General features: G+C 37.7%; 1 protein-coding gene across 10 annotated transcripts in view; it reads left to right on the top strand.

Moving 5' to 3' along the window:
• The window catches only part of LOC138753515 (formin-like), a 395,939-nt gene that overhangs the window by 71,368 nt on the left and 309,673 nt on the right, over window positions 1–14,898 (top strand). For all 10 annotated transcript variants that reach the window (XM_069916622.1, XM_069916621.1, XM_069916624.1 and 7 more), the window contains one exon: window positions 7,072–7,186. In XM_069916622.1, coding sequence (XP_069772723.1) covers window positions 7,072–7,186 — 115 coding nt within the window. The remainder of the gene's footprint in view (window positions 1–7,071; window positions 7,187–14,898) is intronic.

Here is a 14,898-nt window from a genome sequence, read left to right on the forward strand (position 1 = left end):
GAAGGAATGGAAATAGAAAGGGCACACAGAACACTAGCTCTGAAACCACAGACACATCAAAAACCAAGATCAGTTTTAGTAAATTTTTTCAGATATACAACAAGAGAAAATATACTGGAGGGGGCAAGGAATAAAGTTAGAGAAGACAATAAACCATTGGAATACAAGGGTCAAAAAATATTTTTTTACCCAGACATAAGTTTTGAACTCTTAAAGAAGAGGAAGGAGTTTAATATAGCAAAATCGATTCTATGATAAAAAGGTTATAAATTTATGTTAAGACATCCAGCTGTGCTTTAAATATTTATCCCTGGAGAGCAAAACAGACTGTTTTCCGATCTGGAGGAAGCACGAGAATTTGCAGAACACCTGTAGGACAGAAGGAGAGATGAAGAGATGCAACAAGAATGTAAAAAATAATGTATATGTAAGAACTAAAGAAGGGAAAAAGAAGGGAAGAAAGGAAGTAAGGGGGAAAAAAAGAGGGTGAACTTTTTTAATGTGTAAAAATAAATAAATAAATAAATAAATAGATTGATTGAAAGTCTTTTCTGGGGGGGGTTGGGTGGGAGAGAATAACCGTCACTGCGAAATCTGTTGACGCTTGCGAGTGGGTTCGCAATCCAAATGGAGAGGGGAGTTGTGGTTGCCCGGCAAGGGATAAGGGGCAACTCAGAGACAGGGGGACATTTGGGGCTAAGGGAATATTGGATGTGGGAGTTGTTGAAGTATTTTATGTTTTAAATGTGTTGTCATACATTGAGTTTAAAAAGGGAAAACTGAGAGATGAAAATGGGGAAAAGGGGGATGGTGGTGGTGGTGAGGAAGCGGAAATGAGGTAAACAGGATATGAGATGGCCATGTTGAATTATATGACTATAAATATTAATGGAATACATAACCAAATTAAACAGAAGAGGCTATTAAATGTACTGAAAATAGAAAAAATAGACATACCGTTTGTGCAGGAAATGCATCTAAATGAAGTGGAACATAATAAATTAAAGAGAAACTTGGTAGGGCACATAGCGGCAGCATCATATAATTCAAAAGCTAGAGGTGTAGCTATTTTAATTAATAAAAATGTTCCAATCAAAACAGAGGAGGAAATAATATATCCAGCAGGGAGGTATGTAATGATAAAGTGTCAGATATATTCAGAATTTTGGAATTTGCTCAACATATATGCACCAAATGAAGAGGATCAAAGTTTATGAAAGATATTTTTTTGAAGATTGTAGCAAGGGGATATATTGATAGGAGGGGATTTTAACCTTAATTTGGATCCAATGTTGGATAAAACTGGACAAAAGACTAGCAAAAAGAATAAAGTGGCAAAATTTATGGTTAAATCAATGCAGGAAATGAAACATATATATATGGAGGAGGCAGCACCCAAGGGCGAAGGAATACTCATATTATTCGAGTAGGCATAAAGCATACTTAAGAATTGATATGTTTTTGTTGTCGGCTCATATTCAAGGGAGAGTTAGGAAAACTGAATATAAAGCTAGATTGCTATCTGATCATTCACCCCTGTTATTAGCAATAGAACTGGAGGACATCCCACTAAGAACATATAGATGAAGGTTAAACTCCATGCTACTTAAAAGGCAGGAATTTAGAGAGTTTATTGAATGCAAAATTAAAATGTACTTTGAAATAAATACAGAATCAGTGAAAGACAAATTTATATTATGGGATGCAATGAAAGCTTTCATTAGAGGGCAGAAAATAAATTATGTAACTAAGATGAAAAAGGACTTCAATCAGGAAATGGAACAGTTGGAAAGGGAGATAGTAAATACAGAAAAGGAACTAGCAACAAGAGATGATATAACAAAAAGAAGAGAATTGGCAGACAAAAAATAAAATACGAAACATTACAAACAGGAGAAGAACATAATGAAAATAAAGCAAAAGTATTATGAACTAGGAGAAAAAACACACAAAATATTAGCCTGGCAACTTAAAACAGAACAAGCTAAAAGAACTGTATTGGCATCAAGGAAAAAGGACAAACAAATTACATATAATCCAATGGAGATTAATGAGAACTTTAAGGAATTTTATGAACAATTATACCAAACTGAGAATGAGGGAAAATATGATAAAATAGAAGAGTTTTTAGCTAAAATTGAACTGCCGAAATTGCAAGAGGAACAAAACAAATTGATAAAACCATTTGAAATAGAGAAAGTACAGGATATATTAAAAAAGCTGCCGAACAATAAAATGCCTGGAGAGGATGGATTCCCAATTGAACTCTATAAAACATTTAAAGAGTTATTAATTCCTCCTCTCCTGGAAGTAATGAACGAGATGGGAGAAACACAAAACTTGCCAGATTCATGTAAGACAGGAATAATTCCAGTAATACCAAAGACTGGGAAGGATCCACTAACACCAGCATCATATAGACCAATATCTCTACTTAATTCAGGTTCAATCTAACAGAAAAATATATTAATTGGATTTAATAATTATATAATGGACCATTGGTGAAGGTAACAGTAAATGGATATGTATCGAACCAATTTAAATTAAGTAGATCAACTAGGCACTGTTCGCCTTAGCAATAGAACCATTGGCAGAACTGATAAGAACAGAAAACAAAAGGGATAAAAATAAAGGAGGAGTATAAAATCAGTTTATTTGCAGATGACATCATAGTATACTTAACAGAACCAGAAATATTAATAAAAGAACTACATAAGAAATTGAAGGAGTATGGAGAAATATCAGGGTACAAGATCAACGCAAATAAAAGTGAAGTGATGCCAATGAGGAATGCGGATTATACAGAATTTTTAAAAAAATCACCTTTTAAATGGCAAACACAATACTTATTTTAATCGTTACCAATGCCCTTAATGGAGAAATTCTTTAATGAACTAAAGAGAATAATAAGGAAATTTTTATGGAAAGGTGGGAAACCAAGGATAGCATTAGATAAATTAAAAGAGAGATACAACCAAGGTGGTTTACAGTTAGCAAACTTTAAAAATGATTATAGAGCAGCACAATTAAGGTATTTATCAGATTTTTATCAGACAAGGGAAAAGCCATATTGGACTAAGATAGAGCTAGATAAAATAGGGGAGAAGGTACCGGAACATATTCTTTATAAGTGGGATGAAAAGCTGGTATGATATAAAAGCTCACCAGTATTGGTGACTTTAGGGGTTTTTACGAGGCTCTAAAGGCTGTGTACGGCCCCTCACCCCAAGTCCAAAGCCCGCTGCGCAGCTCAGATGGCAAAGTCCTCCTCAGCGACAAGATCCCCATCCTCAACCGATGGTCAGAACACTTCCATTCTCTTTTCAGTGCCAACCGCTCGGTCCAAGAATCCGCCCTGCTCCAGCTCCCTCAACAGCCCTTAAGGCTAGAGCTGGATGACGTCTTCACCTGGGAAGAGACATATAAGGCAATTGAACAACTGAAAAATGGCAAAGCAGCAGGTATGGATGGAATCCCCCCAGAGGTCTGGAAGGCTGGCGGCAAAACTCTGCATGCCAAACTGCATGAGTTTTTCAAGCTCTGCTGGGACCAAGGAAAGCTGCCTCAGGACCTTCGTGATGCCATCATCATCACCCTGTACAAAAACAAAGGCGAGAAATCAGACTGCTCAAACTACAGGGGAATTACGCTGCTCTCCATTGCAAGCAAAATCTTCGCTAGGATTCTCCTAAATAGAATAATACCTAGTGTCGCCGAAAATGTTCTCCCAGAATCACAGTGCGGCTTTCGCGCAAACAGAGGAACTACTGACATGGTCTTTGCCCTCAGACAGCTCCAAGAAAAGTGCAGAGAACAAAACAAAGGACTCTACATCACCTTTGTTGACCTCACCAAAGCCTTCGACACCGTGAGTAGGAAAGGGCTTTGGCAGATACTAGAGCGCCTCAGATGCCCCCCAAAGTTCCTCAACATGGTTATCCAACTGCACGAAAACCAACAAGGTCGGGTCAGATACAGCAATGAGCTCTCTGAACCCTTCTCCATTAACAATGGTGTGAAGCAAGGCTGCGTTCTCGCACCAACCCTCTTTTCAATCTTCTTCAGCATGATGCTGAAACAAGCCATGAAAGACCTCAACAATGAAGACGCTGTTTACGTCCGGTACCGCACGGATGGCAGTCTCTTCAATCTGAGGCGCCTGCAAGCTCACTCCAAGACACAAGAGCAACTTGTCCGTGAACTACTCTTTGCAGACGATGCCGCTTTAGTTGCCCATTCAGAGCCAGCTCTTCAGCGCTTGATGTCCTGTTTTGCGGAAACAGCCAAAATGTTTGGCCTGGAAGTCAGCCTGAAGAAAACTGAGGTCCTCCATCAGCCAGCTCCCCACCGTGACTACCAGCCCCCCCACATGAGTTTTAATGCATATAATACTGGTAAGCAAGGCTGCAACATAATTGACATGATATTGATGGCTCCTTTAGCTTTTCCTCTAAATTGTTGCAAGTTGAATGAACTAAATTAGTTGAAGACTAACCTCACCGAATGTAAAGACTTCAGCAGAAGGCCCGATGGAGCACCCACAAAGTCTATCTGACTGAAGTTGTTTGCAAATAATTTTCCCTTTATCCATCATATGTTGACCTTACACTATGATTAACGATGGGGATATTCTTGGTATCATTTTCTCCAATTAACTTGTTATCGATTGTCATTCACAATAGAGTGTAACATACTGCAAAATATTGCCCTGTTCTTTTAGCTCTGGATTGCTTAATTTTGCAATATGCCACTGATTAGAATGCATAAATGCATGTGTTGTATTTTCATCAGGTTGGCCTTGCATTTTTATGTATGTTTATGGAAACTTGATTGGCTTTCCAACATTTTGCATTGTACCAGGATTGGTCTCATCTGATGAGGGATTTTTTTTTAAATACAGCAATTATTGTCCCTTAGCTGAATGGGTTGCTAGTGTGCTTTAGAGGGATGGAAAAGTAATACTAATCAAGATCTTTGGTGCATTGTTTAGGTTTTTTTTAGACAGTTTCTTATGATCTTAACTGATGTTATTCTTTGATTTCAGATTAATTAACAGAATTTAAAATTTCAAATTTTTGTGTTAAGATTTGAACTTGCTCCTGGATAACTGTCCCTCAAAATAACTATCATGCTCCAATGTGCCTCACGTCTCATGAGGCAACAGATTTGGTAGGAATACAATTCTATTGCTGATGGCCCACAAAACCCACACAAATTATTAGTTTTGAATTGCTAAGTCTATTCTTTTTAGTACTGTGGTACTTTATCTACAAAAATTCTGTTTGGTGACCATGTCTATCAATATAAGTGGGAACAAAATGGCTTTCCTTTTTCTTCTCTCTTGTCATCTGTGACAGTTTTTTTTCCTTTAGGATTTAGCCAGTTCAATGAGTGAACTGGTTGATTAGAATTTTGGCATGGTCCCTGGAAATGTGGCTGAAAGTGGGTCTTTATCCTATCCTATTCATTCTCAAAGAAATGCCAGGTGTTACATCAGTTTTGTTTGTGTTGATTATTTTAGCAGTTTGCTACAATAGTTTCCAGAAGTACTTTGGAGGAATTAATTGGTGTGGATATGAAAACATTATAGACCATGCCACATATCAAAAGGATTGCTTCTCTAAAAGGCATCTGTGAATCAGATTATTTTTATGACTACACATTATACATTATTGACATGAGTTTTGGATTTTACTTGTAATTAATTAATTGACATAAAAATATTCTTTATCATTCTCTTCTCTGAATCATTGTTCCAGACCTGTATGTTCCTGGTTCAGTAACAAAACCACTAAGGTATTATTTTCCTTAATATATTGCAACAAAAAGTGAAAAATTCTTTAACCATAAGGATTTGTTGTCGTATCAAAAATATTTAGCTCTGCCACCTGCAATTCTGCAAGATCGGTCAGTATGAGTTAATTGATAACCAATACACTTGTAATGGTAACATACTTAAAGGTTTGAGCTCAGAACTGATCTGCTCTCTGCACTTACCCATTTGCTTTTAAAGTCACAGTGCTCTTGAGTTGCATAGCACAGAATCTGGCCCTACTGCCCAACTCCCCAACTGTGATGCCTCTCTATGCTAATCCCATTTACTACAGGCTTTTTAATTCTATGAAATCCTACTCTTTTCTATTTCCCTTTTTCATGACTTCTATATCTTGTATCACAGATTATTGATGTAATTTTCTTCACGGTCCACTATATCAACAGGATCTAGCTGAACAGGGTAAGTGGGACAGGCCTGAATAGGTGGAATTTAATTTGGACAAGTATGAGGTGTTGCACTCTGTTAGGTTAAACCAGGACAGGATTTTCACATTGAATGGTAATCCCCTGGATAGTGACATAGTACAGTGTGACTTGGAGTAGAGATAGGTAGTTCCATGAATGTGGCAACATGCTCTATTTAAAAACAGATAAAATTAAACAAAGAACAGATAAATTAAATCATCAAAAATGTAACACTATTAGAATTTTTTTTAAACAAAGAGAAAAATGCTTGCATTTGCCAAGGTTCTGGCCTATTGTGCATTAAGCATTTGCAGGAAAATTATTTCCAAAAATACAATATACAGGTCAGTTTGAGGATTCAAGTCCATTTCAAATACGTTATCCAAAGTGTAGTGTGGATATAACTGAAATTGTATTGATTGGCTCCAGCTAAATTCTATTTCTGTTTGTCCTGGTCTCGCATCATGTTCTGTGCAAGTAATCAAAATTTGTAGGATTAAATTAAAAACAGTGCTGGAGCAACTCAGCAGACCAAACAGCGTACTTTATGTAAAGATAAAGATACATAACCAACATTTTGGACTTGAGCCCTTTATCAATGTATAAACTTGTAGGATTTCAGCTCTGTTGGTGCATTTCCTATAATCAGTAATCCTTCATGTGTCACAAAATTGGAAGGGATGAATGAGGGGAAATAGGTGTCAATAAGCAGCCAAGATCAATTCCAGAGAAATACAGCAAAATATTCCTTACAATGTAAGATGTGTACATAGCATGGGTTGTTGGTGGCATGTGTTTTCTTTAACATCCTTTATTCTGTTTTAATCACAGGATTTGTCTCAATCAGAATCTGAAGACCGAACTCCTGGACGACTTCATGCCATCTGGCCTCCTCCAAGACCAAAAGATGAGGAAGAGAAGGTGGGGCTGAAGTACACAGAAGCTGGTAAGAACAACCCATCATAGATTAAGAATAATTTTATGCTCTATTAAACATATAAAATCCAAGGAATCATGTGCATTAAAGTTCTGGAGTGATTTTTTTTTAATGAGTCAAGGTTTGATTTATAAAATGTGACATCCATAAAATTGGAGTATGCCAAACACAGCCTTTAAATTATTGGTAACTTGGTATTGGATTTTAGAAATAGAAGATGAATTGAACATTTGATTTAAAAACAGAGTTCATTGAAAAGAATAATTTAGACTACACATGATAAACTATGTTCTGCTGACTGACAAAGCAATACATTTCTTCCTTTGATGAACTATAAATGATCCATCTTGTGCATTTCTGCATCATCTTCAGCATTCATGAGCTATTAAATGTTCACTGGAATTATTGATTAAAATTATTTTGTGCTTCATATTGCACACCAAAAACTATTACAAATGAAATAGTGCTCAGCAGAATCAGATGAATGCTTGATTTGTTCTCTACCTTGTAATTGATATCTTTTATGAGAAAGCTAATAAATTTAATTTAAATGATATTCAACATCAAAATGTCCAGGTTAAAAATAGAAGGCATCAAGTTTTGAATCAGGTTTGCAAAGTTCATGTTTTGGAGATGTCACAAAGGTGCACATTTCATTGATAACAACCTGCAGTGCCTGTTGATCCAGTTCATCTTTTGCACCAGCTGTTCTTCCTCTCATTGATACTGCGAGAGAATAACCCAGTTAATGGGTTGCCTCGAATCATTCACAATATTTCCTGAATTATTTTCCTTCATTGTCTATTTTATTTTGTTTATTGTGATAATTTAGTTTCTGTTTCAAGTGTAATAAACCATCTAAGTGGAAATTGGTTTGGGGTTATACCCATTTCGAAGTTTCCCTTTAAACTTTATTGGATCTGGCTGAAAGCCAAATCTGCTGTCCATCACCAGAATAGCAAACCTCTGGAAGTTTCCATTATGATGGATGATAGAACAGCTGAGGAGGATGGACCAATGATCTAGATAGTAAAGTTACTGCTTCACACTTCAACCTCCTGGGTTCGGGTTCAGTGCTAACCTCCAATTTACACCATCTACTTGTAACATTTTGTTTTCTCCCATATCTCAAAGTTTGGACTGAGAATATTAAAACACAGTGCAAGACCTTTGACCCACAATGTTGTGCTGACCTGTGCAAGCCTATCTGACAATTATTCATTCTAGCCCTTCATTCTCTCATAGTTCATAATCCTCAAATTTTCTTGCATCCATATGCCCATCTATGAGTTTTTTAAATGTCCCCATTATATAATTTCTCTCACCATTCCCAGCAATGCATTCCAGGCTTGAACCACACTCTGGGAGTTAACATTCCTCCATTCACCTAAACAGATAGCTAATGGTATGGGCAACTTGCATGGGTTGGTAGGATAATTGGCCACTGAATATTGCCACCAGTGTGAAGTTGAGAAATGTGGTAATCAAAATGTGTGGGTAATAAAGTGAGATTGGGTGCTTGATGGTTAATGTGAACTCCCCTCAACCTGTCGCTGTGCTGCATAACTGTGAGGGAACTGCTGCCTACCTCGTGCGGCTGCTGCATCTAAATTGAGGTCACTGTGTTTATGTATCTACTGATGTCATTTACTCCATCATGGGTTCTACTGCCTCTTCTGGGTGAAATATCAGATAAGGTCATTGGGACTTCCAAGGATTTGCTTCCACAATTAATTGTTCATCAGTGTAGATCAGTATAGTTTTCCCATTTGCAGGCATGACAATAGCAAGGTCCACCCTGAAAAGTGTTACGGAAAAAAAAAATCAGAGGCTATCTTTTATTTGCATTTTAGGGACCTTTGGGAGGGTTCCTTGCCTTCACCACCTTCACGAATCCTGGATTCATTTCCTCGTTCCCAGAAGCTGGTGGCCATCAGCCCGGCATAATACCTTCAGCTGCTGAACTGAAGCTGAAGTCTGCTGTAGCCGCCAAGTTAGTTGTGTACCCTTCATACAGCAACCTGGCAGAACCAACATTTGCCTCCCTGGCTGTGTTCCTCCAGTTAGGCCCTGGCTGACCTAGTCCACTGCTGTGTTTTCTCTATAGGGTTCTCTTGGAGCCCTTCCTTTTTGGTGATAGGAAGGGAGGGTGTTCTGCTGCTCTGGTACCCTGCTGCGATCTCCTGCTTCCTTGGCCCCCACAAAAAAGAATCTTCTGAACAGAAAGAGATTGCAAGAGTTCTGGAATGCAGGTGGATTGTGTATTTGAGATCATGATTGGCAAAAGGCCAGTACGCAGCTATTGCAAATAATTAGGGGGCAATAGTATGTTTGTTGCTTATTATTTGAGAAATTAAATACAAGGGTAGAGATCTTGAGCTTGGTTTTATATGGGGGTGAAATACTAAAGTCTGCAGATGCTGTTATTGTAGTAAAAACATAGAAATGCTGGAGGAACTCACCCAGTCTCGGTGTCCATAGGAGATAAAGATGTATGATGTTTTGGGCTGAGCCTTTCTTCAAGCCCTTTCTTGAAGAAGGGCTGAGGCCTGAAATGTCGCTAATATCTTTACCCTGTATGGGCAATGTGAGACTGACTGAGTTCTTCCAGCATTTCTATGTGTACTTAGTTATGTAGAGAATTGGTGCAAACCACATTTAAAGTTCTACATTAAATATTGGTGTCATTATTTAAGGAAGTATAATAATACACTGGAAGCTGTTCAGATAAATCTTCTTGAACCAATACCTGAAATGGGTATGTGGTGTGATAGACAGGTTGTAGATGTGTCCTTTGGAGATTAGAAGGGTGAATGATGCAAGGTCCCCAGGAAAGTAGTGAAGAGTATCTGGAAGACAGGTTAACTATTTAAATTAAGGTCTTTCTAATTTAAGACTGAGATGATGCAATTGTTTTCTCTCAGAAAGTCAGTACTCTGGAATTTTCCTCCTCGAAGGGCAATGGAGGTGGAGTTTTCAAATATTGTGACATTGGTAGATATTTGTTAAGTAATGGGGTAAAAGTTTACTGTGGGTACATGGGAATACAAAGTTGATGTTATTATCAGATCAGCTATGATTATATGTAATGATCGAGCAAACACGAGCGGTCATAACCTATTCCTACACCTAATGTGTATGGTTGCTACATACATTTTTGTGATATCTAGAGTTAATCATGTTGTCTTGAATTTCTCTTTTTTTCATGTGCAATAAAGTTCATTTAACAAAGAATTTTTCACCACCCAGTGGCAGTATGCTAATGGTTCTCCATTAGCAGTGGACAACACCTTTACTTGCAATTACTTTCTTTGAGGACATTCATCACTGTGCAGTGTACACTATTTCTGTTATAGCTATAGCACCAGGTCATGTTGAATGGATAAACTGACTGCAGCTTGTTTGCATACCATGCACTGCATGACCTCCCTGCCCTTCATACCCACGAGATGTTCTTCATTCCTGTGACCCACACTTCTCTTGTACTTGTAGTGTCCATGTCATTCACGTTTGAAGTTCACACTGTTGTCATCATGTGCATGTACACAGACATGTACTTTGAGTAAAATTGTTTTCTGTTCCCAGGCTAGGATTAGCCATTAAGCAAAATAAGCATGTGTTTAGGGCACTAAGGGAAGGGGGCACCATAGAGTTTTTTCCACTGCTGGATTTACCATGGTGCAGCTGAACGAGAGCCCCACAAAAAGGGAGCCCCCCACAATTAAAAAAACTTGTATACACAGGTTATATTTAATATACTTGTGGGGTCTGGGATGGAAGAAAATTGAATTTTTATTCTATTATTTTCACATTCAGCACTTATTGAGTCTTAATGTCTTGTCAGTTAGACAATGGAAAAGTTGAGGGCAGACCATTGTTGGGCTGACCTCCAGGCCTTAATCCACCCTTGTCTGTTCCCAACCCTTTCATAAACAATATTATGCCCTTATCACCTCTGACTATGTTGTTACATTCTATTTTCTCTCCTGGGACCTCCTGAGGCAAATGGCTGAGACTGGTCATCTATCTCATGCACACAATAAATCTCTCACTTCCACTGCCTGCTATCAGCACTAGCATCAGGAGAATCCAGGACAACATGGTTAACAGCATGGTGGCACAGTTAGTGTAGTAGTTAGTGGATTGTTTCCACAGTGCCAGTGACCTGGATTTGAATCATCCACAGCTGTCTGTATGTTTTCCTCTTGACTATGTGTGTTTCCTCTGGGTGTTCTAGTCTCCTCCCATGTTCTAAAGATGGGCATGTTGGTGCATTTGAGTGGCAAAGGCTCATGATCCAGTAGGACCAGTTACTGTGCTGTACATCTAAATTATATTACATATTTAAATTAATATTAAAACATGAAATTCTGTGGATATCGGGGAATACAAACTTGAGATTATCATCGGACAGCTATGATTTTATGAAATGGTAGAGCAAACTCAAGGGGTCATAGCCTATTCCAACACCTAATATGTATGGTGGCTATATATATATTTTTTGTGGTATCTAGAATTAATAAAGTTATATTGAATTCCTCTTTTTCCATGTGCAATAAAGTTTATTTAACAAAGACCTTTTCACCAGTATGCTAATAGTTTTCTCTGACTGTAAATTTGACTGTCAGAGGCACTTAGGCAATTCCTGCCAGTGGCAAATCTGTCTGCCTTGCAGCAGGCAAAAAGAAATTTCATGTAATATGACACTGTTTTATTACTATGATAATAAATTGAATCTTGACTTCAAACTTGATTACTTCCTTGACCAAGGCACTACTTGTACTTGGTGGCTGCAAAGACACTGGTCTGCAGCATATAGTGGTGATTAATTTATTATGTAATGGCAAGAATCTTTTGATTAAAAACTCTTGTCCTGAAACATTGACAGCCCAGTTCTAGCCATGGATGCTGCATTTTACTTCATTTTACTACAATGTATGAAAATCAAGAAAATGAAAAATTTAGATCTCAGATATGCACTATTCTCTCTGCACGTGTTATTTCTGTTGTAGAATAAATGATGAGACCAGAAGGAAGCCTTTAAATTTGTATTCCTGCAGCTCTAGGCTTTTATCATTTCCTCTTCACTTCTGGGCACTTTCCAACTAGAAGGCATTAGCATTGACTTCTCCAGTTTCCATTAGTCTCTGTCTCTGTCATTGTTGGTTTTGCTTCCAGTCATTTTATCTACGCATTTTGAGTGTTTTCCTGAAGCTTCACATTTACTTCATGCTTTCAGATTCACCTTAAACATCTTTTATCACCTCTCACAATATTTCCTACTGTGGATATATGGGGCACTGTTAAACTCTTGATAGACTGAAGTCAAAATGTGTTCCTGGAGAATACTGTTAATGCCTGTTGTCTTTTTGCCATTTTCATTTACAAAATTACAGCTTGCAGTTGGTACAATCAAGGCTGTAAAGTGGGTTAATCAACAAATATTCACTTCATAGATTTATTAAAATCTACTCCATTTCATGTGTTTTGATCTTGTAAGCCTCAGAAATTGTGTAATTTTTTTTGTTTCTGACCATTAGAACCAATCTATTCCAGCTCTGTGAACAAATAGGATTTGACACAGAAATGTTTGCCAAGGAAAAACTTTCATGTCAGATTTCAGAATGAGCAAAAACTATTAATGTTTCTCAAATTGTAGTGATCAAATCATAGATAAGGAAATGTGCATAAAAAAAGGGTTATTGTGATGTGGTCTCGCTCAGTGTAACATACACCACACAGCACCAGATGTCAGATGAACCACTGTCAACTACATAGCTACAAAGCACTCGTTCTTAAATAGCTACATGTAATCTGATATGACCTATTGAACAAAGCTAATGTTGGAATGTGGTCATGACAAGTTTTAATGGTTGGCATTCCTGGAATATATTTTCAAGAATAAAGTTACATATGGAAAGCATGGAACATAAAGACAAGGTGTTTTATTGATATTTCGGCATCTATGAATATTGTTTGCAAGCAATTTAGAATTTGAATTGAAGCATAGATAACTGCTCCCATGACTCACCATTTATTAGAAGTGCAAAAGTAGTATGTTTGGAATTTTGTTATTGGTGGAAAATAGCCTGGTATCGCCTCCAATCATGGGATGTAGTTGCAGTGCCATTCTGAATTTATGCTGGGTATATTTAGCTTGAGAAAACACTCTGACCTGCTGCTGCCAAACTTGTAATGTCAATGTAAATCTGGCACCACAGAAACTACAAAGAGAGATGTACTTGTTTTAACTAGTTTGCGTGGTTGAAGTCACCAGCTACAATCCGGCACCATCAGGGTAGGATGTCTGAGCTTCACAGATGGCATCATAAAACTTCTTCATTGCTTCACCCTCATTAGCCAAAGAACAAACATCACAAAGGATCCGCAAATCCCCATCATCTCCAAGCCCTCTTCTTGCTACCTTTTTTCACCTACCTTCAGATGCCTGAAGTCCAGCACCTTGAGGTTCAAGAACATTTTTTATAGTCTTTTGAGCCTACCCATATGATCATAACCATAGCCATAATTTGACAAGCACAATTGTAACATCACATCGTTTTTAACCAAATGTGAATATTCATCTGTCCTTGTCTATTTTACCAGCTTATTTTCTTGTGTTGTAATTTAGTTAAACTTGTTTGTGAGTATAGTTTACATCCCTCTGTAGCTACAGCAAGCAAAATTTTGAGTTCATCTGCACATGATGCTTATAAACTCAATTATTTATTCAACTTTTTTAAAAAAAAACAGAAAATGCTCAATAACAGATGTGGCATCTGGAGGGAGGGAAATAAAGTTGTTGTTCCAACAGAAATAAAAAAAAATAGACAAAAAGGTGTGAAGAAAATATCTGGAGAGCGAGAGATACTGATTGTCAGAAGTAGTGATGTGTAAGCTTGTTAATCAAAATCGATCTCTTTGGAAGAAATGTTAGTTGAGGGTGATGAGAGAGAGAAAAAAAAACAAATATTCATTAGAAATGTTTGTTCAACTGTCAGAAAAGATAGGTCAGCTGAGTTTGGCTCTTTGTCCACATATCAAGTAAAACTGAAAACTTAAAAAGATCAGGAGTTCCTGTGCAGTTGGGCAGCATAGTTAGTGCAAAGCTATTACAACGCTAGCAACTAGGTTTTGTTACGGTGTCCAGAGGACCCCAAAAACCAGCAGTATAGATATGCACCACAACACAGGGTCACTTAAACAAAAGTAGTTTTTAATTATATTTGAACAAGAAAACAGAATTAAACTTTAACTTATCACTATCAACTTACTTAACCTACCTAACCTACTTAATCCTCCCTCTAGTACTAAGCGCAGGTGTGTGTAATGTACATTTAAGATAAGAAAAGTTCTTTGGATCACAGTCCAATCTCACTGGTTGCAGTCAATTCTTGTACTGTGCACAGAGGTTAGCATTAACCAAGTTCACCAGTCTTTGGTGCTAACAGGCAAATGGTTACTGCTCGGGAGGGTTCTTGCTGGTTTTCAGAGAGACATTCCTTTTCCAGGATATCCGTAACTGATTCCTTCTCAATCAGTCTTGCTGACGAAACTTGCCCCCTTCAGGGTTCTCCAGATGAGCCTCTTTCTTTCAGGTCACCACACCAGTTTTCTCTTTTGACCAGGCAGCCTTCCAAAGTTTGCCAGCTTATCCCTCTGGAACTGATTTCTGTGTCTCTCCTCTGTTTCACTCCCTCCCTCTCTGAGAGGAAAACTGC

Source organism: Narcine bancroftii, chromosome 2 (genome assembly GCF_036971445.1).
Source record: "Narcine bancroftii isolate sNarBan1 chromosome 2, sNarBan1.hap1, whole genome shotgun sequence".
NCBI lineage: Eukaryota > Metazoa > Chordata > Chondrichthyes > Torpediniformes > Narcinidae > Narcine > Narcine bancroftii.